Source organism: Rhipicephalus microplus, chromosome X (genome assembly GCF_043290135.1).
Source record: "Rhipicephalus microplus isolate Deutch F79 chromosome X, USDA_Rmic, whole genome shotgun sequence".
Lineage (NCBI taxonomy): Eukaryota > Metazoa > Arthropoda > Arachnida > Ixodida > Ixodidae > Rhipicephalus > Rhipicephalus microplus.
Genome location: NC_134710.1, coordinates 54,007,764 through 54,026,594, shown reverse-complemented (window position 1 = coordinate 54,026,594; position 18,831 = coordinate 54,007,764). Strand labels below are relative to the sequence as shown.

The following is an 18,831-nucleotide window of genomic DNA, read 5'->3' as shown; positions in this document are numbered from 1 at the left end:
GACTTGCTTCCCCTGTATGCGTGTCACAGATGAAATATGACAAACTTCCTCGGCGTTCTTCGTCATCAACGGTGATTGGTACTTACGCCCAACTTTTGGTAGAAGCGCCACTGGGCTATGTCGGTTACGCCAGACAACCGAGGTGTCCGGCAATGCTGCCGGAGCAGCCACAGGTGAGATGCGTCTCTCCTCCGAATCAGGAGCGGCGAAGCTAGCGGGAGGCCAGTTGCCGAGATCATCCGCGGGGCGTCGCCTGTGTCGCTTATTTGAGCCCCTCGCATCGCGGCATCGGCGCAAAGACCGCGCTGACTGCGAGGCAGCCCCCCATCGGGTCCGGCAGCGTTCACGTGGCTCTCCGCCAGCGAGCGGCCGTGTGCTCCCCCCTTCTCCTGTGTGTGCGCATGGACTGCGCCCCAGCCGAGCGCCACTCCGTGCGAGACCATGCGGCCGGCGCATCTGCTCACCCTACTGCTGGCAACCACACCTGCACTCGTCGCCGGATTTTCCAATCCGAATCTCAAAGGTGAGCCCTCCCTGGGATAGAAATAACATTTGGGCTCCCTGCCACAGGCCCGGCTTCACCCTGAGCCGGCGCTAACCGCCAGCTGATACGCCCGCGCTTTCGTCGCGCGCGCGTCGTCTGCTACAGGACGACGACACAACCGAAACTGCGAATATTCAGACATTATTTGCCGTAACGCGGAGAGGCCACTTACCCCACGCGTTGCGGCCGAGCGTGAATATCTGCGTAGCCAGTCGACTTCGCTTGCCCAATCCACACCGGCGATTTCTTCTTTCTCGTTTTCCTCGCGCTGTCCGGCGGCGATCAGAGCAGTAGCGGCGATTCGCGTGCCGCCGCGCTCCTTGTGCGTGAGCGCGGTCCGCTTGTCAACAAACGGCGGGCGTCCGTAGATGCACGCGGAGATGCTTTCACCGCTCATCGCCATATCCCGCTGTCCTGTTGATGTTTTGAGTGGACGGCGGTCTTCTCGCCACGCCCGCGACCTCACTGGCTACTTCCCTGTTTGATTTGTCGAGCGAATACGGTGGGGGCAAGCATGCGCCAGTATCCGAATAATACTCGAACGGACAGCGCATACGTCGAACGAACACTTGCTGTAGCCACGCGATGTTCTAAGCACTGCAGGACCGTCTTTTCTCTGCCGCGGGCCTCGCACCGACAACCCAGGAACGCAAGTTAACTAGCCTCATCAATAATAAACAAAATTAATATATCTTGTCTGAATCGGTGATTGACCAGTCCACTGCAATATAACGTACGTGGTGCCGCTTTGTTGATGCGCCGGTGCTTTGAGCGTGAAATAATATTTATAATTTCTCTAGGTAAGCTGTAACTAACCTTTGACATCATGTTGAAATGAAATAGCATCAAAAGAAATGGCATATTTCCGCTGGCTGCGTGCGCCGAGAGCGTGTACTGCCGTCCGAGCTATATAATTTAATTAGAGCTTCATTTGTTGATTGGAATACCATCGTGCGTTATAATTTGCGTCACAGTTAGCAAAACTGAGCGGAAGTGGCTTGAAATGGAACTGGTACGCTTAATGAGCCTGATACTCGTTATGTCGGTCGTAACCATTCGTAAATGCAGAAGTGTTTTTCTCGCGTGCATTTTGTTTTATTGTACACTTTGGCACTTTTTGTCCCCAAATCATGCCCCAAATGTTAGTGTAGTCGCTGAAGTCGCGCGGCACCTTGAAATGCGCTCGGTAAAAAATTGCAGTGTATTCTGCAATTTTTTATCTGAAATGCTCGCTAGAAATATGCATGGACATGTACATACTTTGCTATAAACCAGTACAACTTGCAGCGCCTACACAGTTACGGTGGTGGTAGAAAGTAGAAATGCATCATGTTTCAACGAAAGTGCTGTCCGTGCGACTGCTCTGTATCGTAAAGTGGCGAAAAGTACGACATTTGTAAGCGCCGCTGCTTCCTCTAATACAGCGGCTGTTTCTTTTATCTTGATATGACTTATCCTTGGAACATTGCCTGCTGATGGGAGTGGCTGACTGCCCCATTCGCAGAGAGTTATATATGTTCCATATACGGCGGTGCATTAAAGCGCTTTCTGTGCCGAATCTCATGGAATACGAGCTGGACCCCCCTCCAGTGTATTTTTTTTTCCTTTCCCAATCACTCCCGGGGCACACCTAAACAGCAGTCGTCTAGCAAAAAAAAAAAAACTTCAAATTGCACTTAGAGCGTTGACAGTCCAAGTTTACGACTGCCAGATAAGAGAGGAATTGGGGGCATGCACTAATGTATCAGAAAAAAAATTAAGAAAAAAATTGTCGGTGGGTTTGTCTCGCACACCAATTGTTTTGACGCAGTGCGCAAGACCTTTCCAGGGTGAAGCCATGCAACTTAGTCATGAAAATTCACAAGATCTCTTTGCAGCTGGACGTTCAACTTTGCTGATATTACGTACACTCTCGTAGTTAGATCGTTGAGGACGCTGGTTCGATTCCAGGCCACACAATAACGCCCATGTACTTGAATTGTGATGCACCTTAAAGCACTTCAGGTGGGCTAACTTAAACTAGAGTCCTCCTAATACGTGCCTGATAATGATCACGCAATTTGAGCTCGTAAAACGACATGATTTTTTGACCCGTTTGTGGACGTCTCGCCTATCAAAAGGCACGCAACACGTGCGTCCACTCAAACGTTATTCTTGATCATTTAAACAGTTACGCATATTTGTTTTATGTACTCTCTTTGAAAGAATAGAGCTCTATTCAGAAGTGAAGGTTCCCTTTGCTTTTTTTTTTTTTCTTGGATCATGCATCTATGTCAGTGGCGTAGCCAGGGGAGTGGCAAACCGGCCCCATACCCCACCCCGAATTCGTTTTTCGCCATAGCGTATACAGAGCAAAAAGTTACCATTTCAAAAAGGTGAGCCCCCACCCCCGGAAAAACTTGCTGCCTACGTCTCTTACCTATTTTAACTGCTGCGAAGGAGGGAGACAATTGCCTAGAACTGAATTCACAATTTTTTTTGTAACTACTATTCGCCACTAAACATGTATCATTGGTAACGATTGGTTGAAATACTTTCTCTTAGGAACAATTCAAATGTGCGACGTTTTGGGGAATACGAGCTCCGCATAATATTTACTTTGTATGAGTATTTCAGCATTGGCTGGTCACCAGCACAAATGACGGTCTGGATATAGTACGAGCCAATGACAAAGAAATCTTCCTAGCATGAAAATTCGTCAAGCCCACCGTACTTGCCGTATTCACGGAGCACTGTTCGAGGGTAGAAATACTTTGATAAGGTGACATACAATCGCAAAATGATTTACAATTAAAAAAAGGCATCTGTAAGAAAGAATTTCCATTGTAAGGACTGCTTCATATTCACAGTTCGCAGTATCTCACATTGTGTTTGTAATCTCAACTAGCTGAAAATTTCGCTTGCGCAACGTTTTAGCGTAAGATCAGCATTGCAACAACGATGACAATGACCAGAGGCTTATGATTCAATCCTAAAGTTTGTCATTAGCCATATTCAATTGTTAATTCTACGTATTCACTGCATGTGCTTTTTTTCGTTGCTTATATACTGCTCGCACGAGCAATTCATGCACGTGTGTGTGTGTGTGTGTGTGTGTGTGTGTGTGTGTGTGTGTGTGTGTGTGTGTGTGTGTGTGTGTGTGTGTGTGTGTGTGTGTGTGCGAGTGAGTGAGTGAGTGTGTGTGTGTGTGTGTGTGTTTGCGCGCGCGTGCGCGGAGCAATCGCAAGATGTAACCGAATACATAGGACTGCATGTCTTTGATCATTTTATTTTTGGTGGGTTCCCCTTCATTAATAATGTTCATTTTTGTCCAACGAAATACGAACATCTGTTAACCAAGCACCGCATTCTGAAAGCTATTCTTTCGTGATTTGCGCCCGTTGACGGGCAGGTCTCAGCGATAATGTGGCCAGCATCGAGATTGACTGAAATGTTCTCTTACGAACAATTCTGTCGTAAAATTAATATTCTTCTTTTCTGTGAATTCAGTATCGGGGAATATTTATTCGCGTCTTCAACCCACCAGAGTGGGCGCGGTGCTCGATTGCTGACCCTATAACGTCAAGACATCGAATGCTGGCATTTTGGTGGAGGCGAGATAGTAGAGTTTCGTGCACTGTGAAGAGCCTCAGCTGGTCGGTATTTACGGAACCCTCCACTACGCCATCTCTCATACCATATCGTGGTGTTGGGACGTAAAAACCTAATGATTGAGTTTATTAGTAAACATCTTGCGCTAAATAAGCTTCGTAAGGGAGGTAACGAGTAATTACCAGTGAAAAGGAACAGTTAACGCACTATCATAAAAAGCGCGATGCTAGTATTGTTAAATAATTCTCACATTAGGAGGAAGTTTGTAACTTTGTCCATAAAATTGAGCGGCATTCATACATGTATTTAATTGCGTAAGAACTTTTCGTCATGCGCGGTCTTTCTAATTGACGTGTCCTCTGCAAAGATAAGCAGACACCTGCTTAATTGTGCATATATGGCCAACTGAGGCTTGAACTAACTTTCTTGTGAATGTGGGATTGTGGGCGAAATTGGCCGAATTCTTTAGGGTTTTTTTATTTGTTTGGTTTTTGCTTACTATAGTCGACTGTCTTCGCTAATAAATTATCGTCGCCATGACATTTGACAGGCGCAACCTCTTGCCAAGTGCGTTTCGTGCATGCACTGCATCATGAATACTGAACCAACTGCCAAATCAATAAAGCGCCTTGATTGTAATTACATACTGCCATTGGTCGGTGGCCTTCGGTAATGTGTGTACGTCACCCCGAAGGGCCGAGTATACACTAGGCTGATCTAGTCCGTCGGAACTGGCGCCGGTCAATCAAGATAGCGAATTTAGACATGGCGACCGGCCATTAACAAGTGCTTCTACGAGCGAAGAGTTCTCTGGACGCTGACCAATTGGGATAGCGAATACGTTCTCACCAGAAGCGACCAGCCAATGGAAGACTTCTCACAAACGAGTATCTCTTTGTTTTAGGCAACGCCGGCGAAATTCAGTGATAATTTCGTTCTTAGCCGTTCAGGCGCGAGCGAAGTCGCTCGCGTAATTTGCACGCACACTTCACTCTCTGCCCCCGCTCCATTTTGTTCCTTTTCGCAGAACCGTTTGAAAAGTATGTGCACTTTCAGTATAACTCCAATAAAATAATCCCCCCATTTATGAGAAACTGACGCACCCTCTGGGCATCTTCCCTTGTTGGTGCGCAGAAATGAACGCAGGCTATTACACCCCGTCTTTGCGGGGTTCGCGCCTTCTCTCGCGTAGAAGGCGTTACACTTTCGAATTCGGGCTGAGCCGGCGAAGCGCTCGCGAGCAGTGCTCGCGCTCATTTCTGAGCTATTTCGTCACGTCCGAATAAAGCAACGGCGACAACCTGCTGCAGTCGCGTCCGGCGAAGCCCTTTTCGTGTAGAGTGCGCAGAATATAGGTAGGTACCAGTGAAGATGAAGAAAAAAAAAAGAAGTAATACTGAACGAAGCACGGAGGAAAGGCCCGGCATCCCTTCTCGGAAACAGCCTGAAAGAATTAGTATGCGTACAACAGGTTTTCCAATGTTACACGCAACCAGTTCGATAAATGTACGGCCGAGAAACGCGGAAGGGTGATACTCTTAACTTCGGGCCGTGCACTCGTTGTGAGCTTGACCGCGGCTAATCTGCACGCGGCTGGGGATTTTTTTTACTGCCCGCTTGACGCGTAATCGTTGAGAACGTGCCAGACTGTTGCGGGGTCTCGTACGGCCGGTGGCCGTTCGGGAGAGGCTCCGCCATCCAACTAGAACGATCGACCCGGCCGAAGAATATTTCGAGAGGCTGTCCATCACGCGTCATTCCCGTAGAACCGTACACGTTGTTCGAGGTGGCAGACGCATAAGAATGTGGCTGCAGTGTAGATGCACGTTCCCTCATCGGAGAACTAATACCCTTTTTTTTAAAGCTAGGTGAGGAAGCAAACCGGTATCTCCACGGCGCCCTGTTTAACACGTACGCCGGCCGGACTTACATAGGTGTTGAAACTGGGGGGAACGCTTTATATAGTTGCGCTCAGTGTTTGAAGACGTGCTTCTCTTAAGATAACGGGCTGGCTCGTGGCGCCTGCGCACTTCAAGTGTGGAAATGCAAAATAGGACGTAGGACAGTAGAAAAAAAAATGAGACGTAGGTTTGTCAAAGCAGTAACAAGCGACAGAATAATGATTATGGTGTGATGTTTCCTTTTGAAACGTTGCATGTATACAAGTGATTCATGCAGCAATAAAAAAGGAACTCTTTATCTAAATATTCTCCAACTTTCTATAAATAAGAGGTATCATAAAGAATGCTCTGTCATTGCTTGTGCGTTTGTGCGTGCGTGTGTGTTGGAAGCGGGGGGGGGGGGGGGAGATTTGAAAAAGAGAGAGCAGCATTTCCTGTAGCACTAATAAAAACAGACTTTCCCAAGAAGTGTTTCTGAAGAAACAAAGCATGCACGATTTATGTGTTTTTATTTTCTGTAGCCATACATATTTATTCAAAATATAGCAAATACTGAGTGAAATACAGACAATTTGCTATGCGTTAAATAACGATGGTATGTTCAGCAAATATCTCTAATATTGACGCGTCTAATTTGTTGTTTGTTTGCTTAGTAAATGGAATTCTAAAAAGTTTCATGATGCCATTCCGTGGCACATCCGCGAAGATATAACCTCCGGTAGCTTTTCTTATCTTGCTGTTGAAACCAGAGCCGTGCGGAAATCTGTTTCTTGATTACGAAGACGCCGTGTTGATTTCCTCCGACTTTGTACACCACGCACCAAGACGTAGATCAACTAAGCGCCCAGGGAAATAAAGACAGCTGGTGGAAATTGACAGTGTACACCTCTCTCTTGCGTCCGGCGTTACAGATAGCGTCTTGACTGTAATCTCACCAGCATTTTCTTATTTGAATGTGATGCAAAAGTTCTGTGTATGCAACTGGCTTCCTGTCCTTTTAGATAAGTTGGGAACGTGGTGCCTCTATAGTGTATCACGAATGCTCTAGGAGTATATGAAATTGGCGAAAAAGTTTAGGCCAACTTTATGAGCTAACTGTAAGTCTGACGCTGCGTCCGCGAGTTACTTATTGCTACCACGCCACGGAGGAATAAATGAATAAAACAAAAAAAATAAATTTTCACTCCGGTGCAAGTGTTTGAACCCGGACGCCAAAATTCCGATGGCGAGTGCCTATAAAACCCGTGTATTACACACTCATGCTTACAGAATATGAACATATCAGAGCCTCGTGATTGTGTCGCGCCGACGATGCAATACCAATGTTCACGGAGAACACTTTCTACGAAGGCTTCGTCGCATTTCGTAAGATCGGAATGAAAACTCTGTGTGAGACAAGACGTCAAGGCCAAAATGTTGCACCTTCACGCATAAGGAAAATTGAAATCTCGAGAAAAGTTTATCCCAAACACGCATTTCGGGGGAAGGCGGGGACGGGATCACACGATGCGCATGGCATGGGGCCGTGCGAGACGCCGATGAGCGCTAAAAAGAAGGCGAAAAACGCCGTGCCCATGTGGCCCGAAGACAACGTTGTAGAGATAGAACAGGCCACAATAAATATCTTCACTCACTCACCAGTTTTACAACCCGCAAAATTTAAGAGCAGTTTTTTTTTAATTTACTGGTCACGCTTATATGTGATTGTTTGTATAGCTTCGGCCGCTGCGAAGCTTCAAATAGTTTGTATCTTGCCTGTAGCCTGAAATTGTTTCTTTGGGGCACCAACACAAACACAAAAAGGAAGAATTTGGTCTTGAAACTGGTAGATTGTCAGCCAAAAAAAAAAAAAGCCCATGTAAAAGTTTGGCGCGACTCCCCACGTATAGCTCTTCGCCAGATACTTGACGTTGGACGCGAATCCTTCTATCTGCCGAGAGAACAACTAAAAAAAAAAGTGGGGAATCTAAGAGACCGACATCAAGATACTCAGACTGGTTGACACGCGTATCCCAGTTTTTTTGTGGTGTTCCGACTGTCGGCACTGATTAGCTCTCTCAAGACGAGACGACATAAACAAATATTGAGAGTTTTTCATACGCTCTTCGTTTGCAAGTTGTAATTCCACGCTCTTGAAGAAAGATAGTAAAAAGTTGGTCTCTGCAGCATTTACTATCCCCTTGTCATTTTAACTACGTTTAGCTAACGTTTTGCTACTATTAATGAAAAAATGGGAGAGTTACGAAACGTTGTTATTACTACTCACCGTGTCAGGGTTGTATATATTTTTTTTTACTACCCATGCACGCGGCGGGTAATCGTTGCTACTTCTAGTAACCAAAGTATGCTATGCTTGAATTGGAACAGTCGTATGAAAAAATTACGCAAATTACAATTGTCCTTATTATTTTTCAGAATAGCAGCTTTGTGCTACGTCATGGCACACGTATATGGAAGCAGTAAGGTATAAAGATATGGGTACAAAACACCAATTAATATCTTATGCTCATGGCTGCTCACCACTATACAGCGTGTGCTGCACCAGAGGATCATGCATAGCCTTAAATTTGCTGTTGGAGGGTATATCGCTAGGAAGTCTTAATATATATATGTGGGTGTGTGTGTGTGTATATAGGTGTCTTAACAATTAAGGTTCGTTCATCCCTCTATATACGTATATACAGTATGCGAACAAGCCATTGTGTCTTGTATATAAAAAGTGAAGTGCTATGCCGGTTCACTCTTTTAAGAATAGCTTTTGTTTTTGTAATAATTTTGGCTTGATGCTAAAATTACAATGGTACGCTTGAGCCAAACTGGTGTGAACCTATGGTTAGATAATTGTAGCTTATTATTGTTTTTAAACGGTAATAGCAGTAAAGTGATAAATTTTATTTTGCTATACTTTCATTTAGGTGGAGAATATAATTAGTCATGGTACTAGCGTTTTAACTACGCACTTACAACCTGCGTGCATTTACCACAAAGGTAATGCATGTTGTTACTGGCATTTAATACTTCGAAGTTGATAAATGCTGCTACTTTTTTAAAGAGTGTGCACATATACCTCACAATATATGACACGAAACACCTAGTATTTATACAGACAACGATTCATTGCGCGTGGTGTGTAGAAGTAGGTAGCTGAGTTATCAAGTTATAACTAAATTGCTGAGTTCAAGTTATTTTCGTGTTAATTTTTTTTCTATCGGACTCACTTTCTCTCTCTCTCTTTTTCTTTCTTTTTAAATTTATGACACTTTCAACATGTTATTTTACTTAAATATTGATAAATACTTTTGCTTGATTCTGTACTAAATTTTAATCATTTTCTTTTAAATGCAATGAACTTCATCAAAATAAGGAATGAATTTTTAGAATAAATGAATAAAGTTTACTAAAAGTTCCTTTAGGCGAGGCGAGTGGAAGAGGGGATGAAAAAATGCTTGTATGTTCTGATACATATAGACAAAAGCTTCACTGAAGTCAAAACTAAAGTTTGGCATAAAATAGCAAGGAAATATCCCTGTACAGTTTACGAACGATGCATGCCCGATATCACTTGATAATCAATTCAGTACTTATACTGCTATGAGCAAACATACCATCGCCGTCGGGCATGAATATGAGCTAAGCACTTAGCCTGCTTATTCCTATTCCTAGCACAGGATAGCAACTGCTCATTATTCCTGTACAAAATGAAGTTACAGCAACTTCACAAAAGCCAGCTGCCATTTTTCAACTATGCTCACGCGCTTGTGCTCACGCATGCAATACTACAAGCAAACATAGATGCACAAACGTAAGCGAAATGGTACTTTGTTTGCTCTATAGCAGCTGCTATACGGTGTTTCTCCATCCCCTATAGGCTGCAGCCCTTTTACGTTGCAGCATGTATTCACGTAGTAGAGTGAATAGTGTACACACATTAATATATATATATATATATATATATATATATATATATATATATATATATATATATATATAATTGTTGGGGTTTGACGTCCGAAAAGCACGCTGTGATTACGAGGGACGCCATCGGGGAGGGAAAATTTATATTCGCGGAAATTTGTATCACCTGGGGTTCTTGGACGCGTACCTAAATTCTAGTACATCGGCCTCGAAAATTTTCGCCACCGTCAAAAATGCAGACGCCGCGGCGGGGATTCGATCCCGTGACATTCGGGTCAGCTGTTTAGTACCACAGTCACTATATGCGGCTATAGTTTACACAGACGGCTACACTCAGTGAACGAATAAGTGCGGAAGGAGTGGGCGTATACTATAGTGAACGAAAACCTGTAGCGATCTTCCTAACTATTATTTCAGAGTAGGCTGCAGTCAGGCAATGGGTGCGCGTGAACCTCTGTGAGACGACGGCAGCCTTTATCGCAATAAACGGCCCGGCGTTGGCAGAGTTGCGCCCAATAATCGGGCGGCGCCGTGTAACCCGATAATTAATTCGGCTTCCCCCGGGTTTCGCGGACGCTTTTCGTCCGCCCACGCATGCTCGCTCGGGTGAGCCCTGATAGACGCCGCTGAGCCGACCTGACCTCCGGCCCGGCGACCTATACAGCGCTTCGCCGCGCGGAAGTGGCTCGCGAGGATTACCGTGATTGGGATCAATGGACTTGGCTGAACAATGATCACTACTTGGCTTTCGTTTTTCGTCTCTCTCGGGCTCGGTCACGTCGCTGACTCAATGCGCGCTCCACCGCCATCCGCACTTGCCTCTGTTTCCCCCTCCCAAATTGTAGTCTTCGGCAGAAAGAGAACTGTAAGTCTGGGTCAGTTTGGCTCGATGAAGCCCAATAGCCGTTGTACGTGAGCAGGGAGAAAAAACGTCCGATACGCTGCAGAATGCGTTTTTTTTTTTCGTAGCTTTCTGAATTGCCTCCTACAATTTTGGCATTACTCTTCCCAAACAGTTATGAAGTAGTCTCTTTCATCTATATGACACAACAAGACGGAAAGATCCGGTTTCACTCTGTATAAGAGCAGCTATCTTCACCCGCTTCGGTGGATATTTTTCACTCGTATAGTACAGTGCGTAAGTTTTTCGACGCTCTCAGCGCTAAATATTTCCGTACATAAATGAGGTAGTAAAAAGGCAGCTTTCCCAAATAATTGATGTAAAATAGCATCCAAACATTTGCATTTATTCTTGTCGGTAATCTTGATCGCCGCTTATAAATGTGTACCTACGGGTATTGGCACTCTGTGCCAACGGAGCAAGGTGAGAGAAATGAAAGATAATACTTTTGAAAGGCTTGGCACGAGTCCACCTGCGCCCTTCATATCCGGATTCTGCGCAGAGCGCGCCTTTTTCAGAACAGTCTGCGCGGATGTTCGTGCTGCCTCGTCTCCTGTGTTGCCCTGCATCGTTCTTTAGCCGAATCAGGCTAGGATTATGCTGAGTATACTATTCAGCGGCCTCACGCAGAAAACGTTTTCGTAAATGCGCTTCCCTATTGATCAGCCTGCTTTACTAATGGTATGTTACACGTCGTGAGTGGCTGTTATATCATCTTACGAAAGTTTCTAGCGTGAAACTTTTCTCTGTATACACGCCTAGTTAGGCATGTCTTCGTGAAAGCGCAACAGATGCCTGCCAGGCATCAATTTCTAAATGTGCGTCCATAAGCTCAAGTAAATGAAAGCTAGGAGTGTGATTAATGGTAATAAATATGCGTTCTACACGTAAATAGCTTATACTGCCAACTAGAAAAGATAATCGGAACAGGCATTGCTCGTAATTTTATGGAAGGGCACAGTGAGAACGATTGTTTTCAGTATAAATTACATCAGTACAGTCCGCCGTATAACCGGAAAACGCAATAATACACTAAACTAGTTCCAGTATAAATTTGTTGCGATGCTTATACTACATGCGATGAGCTCCTTGCTGCGTATTCCGAATCTCAATTAAAATTATTTGGCATCGTAGGATGGTAGGGGCGGGAAGCAATGATTTCTTCTAGCCGACGCCAGCGTCAGCTCAGCTTGGTCTTTTTAGTACGTATATAAGTACAATCAATGAGCATAGGTGGCGGTACCCAAGTTACTGCTAGATCATTTCAGGGCCTAATGTCCCCGAGCCACAGTATAGGTATCGCCTCTCCAGCAAGTATATGAGTGTGCAGATTCATTTCGATCAATTTTATTTCAAACCAAAATATCAGAAGTCTAACGTAGGTGAACACACCCGCGGATGGTTGACGCAGCTATGGACAAAGAGAAACGCAGATGCAGTGAAAGAGTTCCGTCATCCTTGTATGTTTTACGGAGAGAGATAAAGAACTAAGTTGGCCTGAAAACTGATATTGAGACGAGTATGCGTCGTAAACACACACACACACACACACACACACACACACACACACACACACACACACACAAACAAACACACACACACAACCACATATATATATATATATATATATATATATATATATATATATATATATATATATATATATATATATATATATATATATATACGCAGTGAAGAAGACGCATGCACGAACAGATTTTATTGCCGTTTCGCCCGCGGGTCCGGCCTTCATCAGAATCATTGAATAAAAGAAGAAAATACAGAGAAAAAAAGAGAGACAAAAGAATGGGCTTAATGTAGACCTTATTTATATACCTAACGCATAAAAAAATGATTTAACGTTTATTATGATTTGCAGAAGGACCACTGTGCGTGGGTTTTATGCCAAGGAAGAAATAAATGTTTTAGTTTCGCGTTTGTGTACGCATTCAGATTCGTACAGGTTGGCGGATATACCATCGCTTATTAGTTTTATCAGCAGTGAGCCGAGGTTGTAGTGTGACAAGCGGAAGTTACGTTGCAGTGAACCGAGCCGGTAACTTTTTTTTCTTTTCTTAGTTCGCGTTCCACAACAAAAAAACCGATAGTGGGTTCTTGCCATTGAATAGCGTTAGCGGAAAGGTCACAAACAAACGGATGTCGGTGAGTCACATCTACGTGAAAGACTTATCGATTTTAGTCAGATCAAGATGTAAGCCCCTCTTGATCTTCCCATAGAATTGCATCATCTTTTACGACGCCTAATTTCACGAAATTTTCGAGTAAGTGAATGAGGTATACTGATCACGTCATGTTTTGCTTGATTGATCAATTGATTGATTGATTGATTGATTGATTGATTGATTGATTGATTGATTGATTGATTGATTGATTGATGAATTGATCGATTGATTGAGTGGGCGACTGAGTGAGTGAATGATTGAGTCGTTACGTTATGTTTGCAATGCCTGTCGTTGGCCCTTTTTTCCAAGACGAAATTGGAAAATGTGCAAACGAGAGACGACGCAATCTATCGGGGAAGAACAGTCGAAAGAAAAGAGCGTTTTTTTTTTTTTTGTAACACGCACCAACTAGCTCAACAACACGTTTTACTAAACGAGAGGTGGCGTATCATTGACATTCATGATGCAAAGACCTGATCGATCAAAATTAGGGCAGTTTTACTAAGTTTACTGGCCTTGCATAATTAGTTCAGAGATACTGCTATAACCTGTCGCTCGCATCAAGAACGTAGACAGATATCTCTCCCCCACCCCTCCCTCCCTTGAAATGGTCGTTTTTCACTCAGTACCCCATGGGGGAAAAAGTCGGGGGGTGGAGGCGGTGTCCTGGTGCGCCACCTCCTGGCTACTCCACTCGCTCGCATCATTATATGAACATGCTATTCTGTGGCGCGCATTTTGAGTTCATCAGGAGTGTGGCCAGAGCACATGTGAAAATATAAGGGCGGGTGCATTTTATTATGCTCACAGAGTTCTATAATAAATGTAGTGCAGATCTCGTAAGCATCTTCGGAAAGATAGGCCAGGACACAATGATTTTATTTATGTGTTATATATATATATATATATATATATATATATATATATATATATATATATATATATTATAAGTGAGAAATGTGCCGGGTATGGGCCATGGTGTTTGCTGATCTTTGAACACAACTTGCGGAAAGTGGCCGTGTTCTGAAAAAAAAAATGAAAGGCTCATAAAAGTTATACAAATATAAATTGACAACTGCGCATATACTCAGGGCCCTTCGTTTTTGTGCTAGATTTAACATTTTCGATGTTTATTTTTTCATTCGTTGGCATGCTTATATGTAGGTATACATGTAACCATACAGTTTTGTCAGTTTTATAGTATGTCTACGCAGCAAGCAATAAAGCAAACACAATAAATATAATACATACTTTGCATGTGATCTATCCCGAAGCTATATATAGTTATTCAAGCAAGGTCGAGAAAGACAGGATGGTCACGCGAATACATCACCGCTGCTTAGCATAATCTACAAGCGCGAAAACACTGAAAACTATTGTTTTGTTATATATATATATATATATATATATATATATATATATATATATATATATATATATATATATATATATATATATATATATATTAAGGTTACACCTATTTTTCTTTCCATCGCTCTCTGCGTCGTCCTCAATTTAAGCTAAACCCTCTTTGTAAATCTCCAGGTGTCTGCTCCATGACTAAGTACCGGCAAGATGCAGCTGTTATACACTTTACTCTTGAGGGATAGTGGCAATCTACCTGTCATGATTTGAGAGTGCTTGCCTTAAAAGACAAAAGGAGAGCAGAGTGGATTAGGGAACAAACCGGGGTTAAGGATATCATAGTTTAAATCAAAAAGAGGAGATGGACATGGGCCGGGCATGTAGCACGTAGACAGGATAACTGCTGGTCATTAAGGGTAACTAACTGGATTCTCATATAAGGGGCAAGCGGGCTAGGGGGAGACAGAAGGTTAGGTGGGCAGACGAGATTAAAAAGTTTGAGGGTGTAAATTGGCAGCAGCGATATATATATATATATATATATATATATATATATATATATATATATATATATATATATATATATATATATATATATATATATTTACGGGTTGGATAGGTGGGTGGATGGATGGATGGATGGATCACAATAGTTATGGCCAAGTTCGCCGCTTATTCGCTGCACTTTGTTGGTATGTTGTCAAAAAAAGTTCTCCTTGTGCACCCAAACTGCCGACATCATCTGTCGCTCTTGGCTTTCGACATTCATGTCGCTGACCCTGCGAAGATAGCTGAGTGTGGCGTCCACCTTTGCTTACGTTTTCATCAGTGTGATGACAACAAATTTCAGGGTTTCTTTTTTCCTCTCTCTCTTTTCACTGTGCCCGGAAGTCTTTGACACCGTGACAGAAGACATTCTTTCGCGCTCGCGCAGGTCTGAGCGCGTACACGCACGCCTGAATGGGTGTTATCTCCCATTATCTGTCCCGCGTATCTATGACGCACACGACACCGGGATCCACGTACGGGCTCCAATTTCGCATAGTACATCTGCGATTGCGGACAGGAGCAGAGGACTTGTGCAAGCTCTTTCAATGGCTTGCTCACATCTTGTGATTACGCGTGTGGCACTTCTTGAAAACACTCGAGTGGTAAATGTGTCTTCTTGTCCAACGATCTACGTTTGCAGGTGACATGTCCACCTGCAAGACGCCCCCACCCCCACTTTGTTTTCTTTACCTGCAGCTAGGATACCATAATGTTAGCCAACACTGCGGAGACTTGCGTATGAGTTGTGTCGTTGTACAGACATGCACGATTTACATACATAGCACTTTTTTGTAACTGTTGTTGTCGACGTTGTGCCTGTACATTCTGGGCGCTTTCAAGTGCGTAGTACGCCTAAATAGTGGAACGAGAACACTCCAGTACAGTTGCTGCCGCCTTTGCCTCACGTCATGTGGGCATGAGCGAACCACCGCGCGTGCTGCGGTATATGGCGTGATCGAACGGGTTCGTTTTATGCGAAGCACACTTTATCCGTAATCGCAGGCAGTTTCATGAAAGTGCTCATGTATATGCAGGGTCTCGAATAAATTTATTATGCCTTTTGACCTTGTGTTACCAAAGTGGACAGATATATTTGTGTTCTCGAAAATGGGATGGGTTACCCGATTCTTCGTTAAACCCCTCACCCCCCTTTCCCACTCCCGTTTTTATTTGTTTGCTTTTTACAACAAAGTGAGAAATTTGCACTGCCGGGAAAAGAACGTTCGGCGTAGTTCTCAAAGTAAGATTTTCCTTAGTGGGCTCATTAGATAGGGCAGCAGAATGCCTTGTACTATATACGTGCTAGGAACGCTGCTGGCCTCCTCCTTCGTACGTTGCGCACATACTTGACTTCTTACATGACCAATTGGTACAAGAAATAGGACATTGCCATAATGAAGCTTTAGCACGAGGGCATGATATTATATATCAATGGCTGCCTGGACATATCGGTATTACCGGAAATCAATTAGCCGATGATGCAGTCCGCTCAGCCCATGAAGGAACCTGTGTAGTCCCGATTACTCTATCAAGGAATGATGCAGCAAGACAACTTTACCTGCTGGCTCGAGATCTCACACACACGTTCTGGTCGTCTACCAGCTTCCAAAGGTGTCATTTTTATGAACTGGATCCTTCGCTCAAGCTAAAACTACCATCACAACTTTCCCGCTCCGATGCGACACTGTTATGCCGCCTTTGGTTGGGTGTTGCATTTACAAAGGTGTACTCCTTCCGCATTGGTATGGCATACACTCCTACATGCGACTACTGCGGAGCTGAAGAGACCATCGAACACGTCCTGTGCAGCTGCGCTTGCTACGACACACAGCGATGCCAGCTCCGGATGGTTTTGAATCAACTTGACCCCGGACCATTTTGTGTGCAGAAGATACTAGGACCTTGGGCGTCTCCCTCAGTTGCGCAGAAAGCGACTAAAGCACTGCTACTTTACTTAAAGTCAACAAACTTGAGCGACCGCCTGTAGACTGTGTGTGCTCCCCGAGTGTGCTCGTGATTGTGTGTACCTTCTCATCTCTCTGCAACCTCTTTTCTCCCCTTTATCCCTTCCCCAGTTCAGGGTAGCAAACCGGATGTGCGTCTGGTTAACCTCCCTGCCTTTCCTTGCATCTTTATCTCTCTCTCTCTCTACTTGACTTCTTACCTTCAAAGGTTTATTTATTTATTCATTTATTTATTTATTTATTTATTTATTCATTGGAACCGTGGTTAATATTTACAAATAGTTCATTTTGTTACAAAAAGAGTGTCCTGATCGTGAGGATGATTAACAAGCTCGTTTTTGACGTAATTGTTTATGCTCCTTTTGAGCTTGTGGCTCCGAAGGCACTTGGTTTTTTTTTTCGTTTCTTTGTTGCATCCGATGCTGCCGAAAGCTGCTGATGATTCGCGAACAGCTCGTGTGAACAAAAATCTTTCTAAATTAAACTCCATATACCGGTACCATAGAAGTCGAAACAAGGGCTACACCAAATGAATAAGAATGAACAAAAGTAGAGGTTAAACTAGCTGACTGCGCGTAAAATGTGCACAAATATTATCCCATATAGGCTCTAAATACTAGGCATTGGCAACTTGGGGCGAAACGTATTGTTGTGCCATCTGTATTGTTGTGCCATCTGCAGTTGCCGGCCGAGTGTGCACGTGAGGTACTTACATACACATTGGTGGGTCACAGGTAACCATTGAACTGATAGGGCCCATTCCATTAAACTTTCAAAGACATCCAGTGAAAATGACTGTGTTTCTCGCCACAACAGGGAGGGTCAGCAGGCTGCGCAGCGTCGCACGCACCAAAACTGCGTTCGGCAACGAAGCTCGATGCACGCACCGTTTCGCCAACCTGCTTCTCGATTCTTTTGCATCTGCGGCCGTCGGCTTCTGGCGGCCTCTGGGACAGCCTCTATACGATGCGACCCATATGCGGCAATTATTAGCATAAGCACCGCAGGCCTTGTTCGCGGAGGCGACCCATAGGGCATCCGACGTCCAGGCCGCCATGCACCCCGCGTTGTGGACTCTACGAGCCGATTAATGTTACTGAGTAAATGACTCTCAGCTTAGCGGAAGCGGCCACTAATAGCTTCTCATCGCACGCCTTTAATGGGACCATTGGCATTTTCCGTGTCTGTCTTGACTATCACTGGACGTGCAAGAAATCTTTTTGCAGTGCACCAAAAGGAGCGAGACAGGAAGAACGGAAACAGAAGGAAAGCGGGAATTCGAACCGGCAACCCTGAGAGGAAACGTGGCTCTAGCTGCCGATTTCATAGAGCGAAGACCGCGAAAGTAAGCAAACAGATTAAATAGGATGGTCATCTTGTTAGCGGTAATTTCTTGCCACGCCCCCCCCCCCCTGTTTTTTTTTTCGTTTTTTTTAGTGGTATAAACATAAGTTCACACTGTTCTGAGCGCAAGCTGAGGGTAAAAGCGCAAAATAAATCTCCACGCCCTTACGCTGGGACTGGACGAAGTCCGAGAAGCATGCTGTAATTGAAAAGGCTGATAATAAAGCTCGAGGAAATGACACGGTGGCGGGCTTTCACAATGAAACAAGCCTGCTCTGGCCGCTAAGAAACGTGTCGCCACCCTTACTGCATTCGGCTCACGTCCTAACGGATTCGCACTATTTAGTGATACATGAAATCAACTGCCGGCGTCTACGGATTGCACGCTGTTCCCAATATACGTGGGCAATGACCCGAAATGCTACAGCTCCGAATATCGCAACTGAACGACTATACGTGTAGTCCCACAAATGGAGTGAAAGAGAACACTCGCATGGGGAAGCATCAGAACGCGGGTAGTATATCTATTTATTGATCGCATTCACCCGGTCACTGCAGTCACAGTAAAGCATCG

The 18,831-nt window shown here is 44.3% G+C and overlaps 1 protein-coding gene across 1 annotated transcript in view; it reads left to right on the top strand.

Moving 5' to 3' along the window:
• Positions 1-308: 308 nt before the first annotated feature.
• Positions 309-18,831, top strand: part of cv-2 (crosveinless 2-secreting protein) — a 274,346-nt gene continuing 255,823 nt past the window's right edge. Inside the window, exon 1 of the mRNA XM_037427162.2 lies at positions 309-523. Coding sequence (XP_037283059.1) covers positions 442-523 — 82 coding nt within the window. The 5' untranslated portion in view covers positions 309-441. The remainder of the gene's footprint in view (positions 524-18,831) is intronic.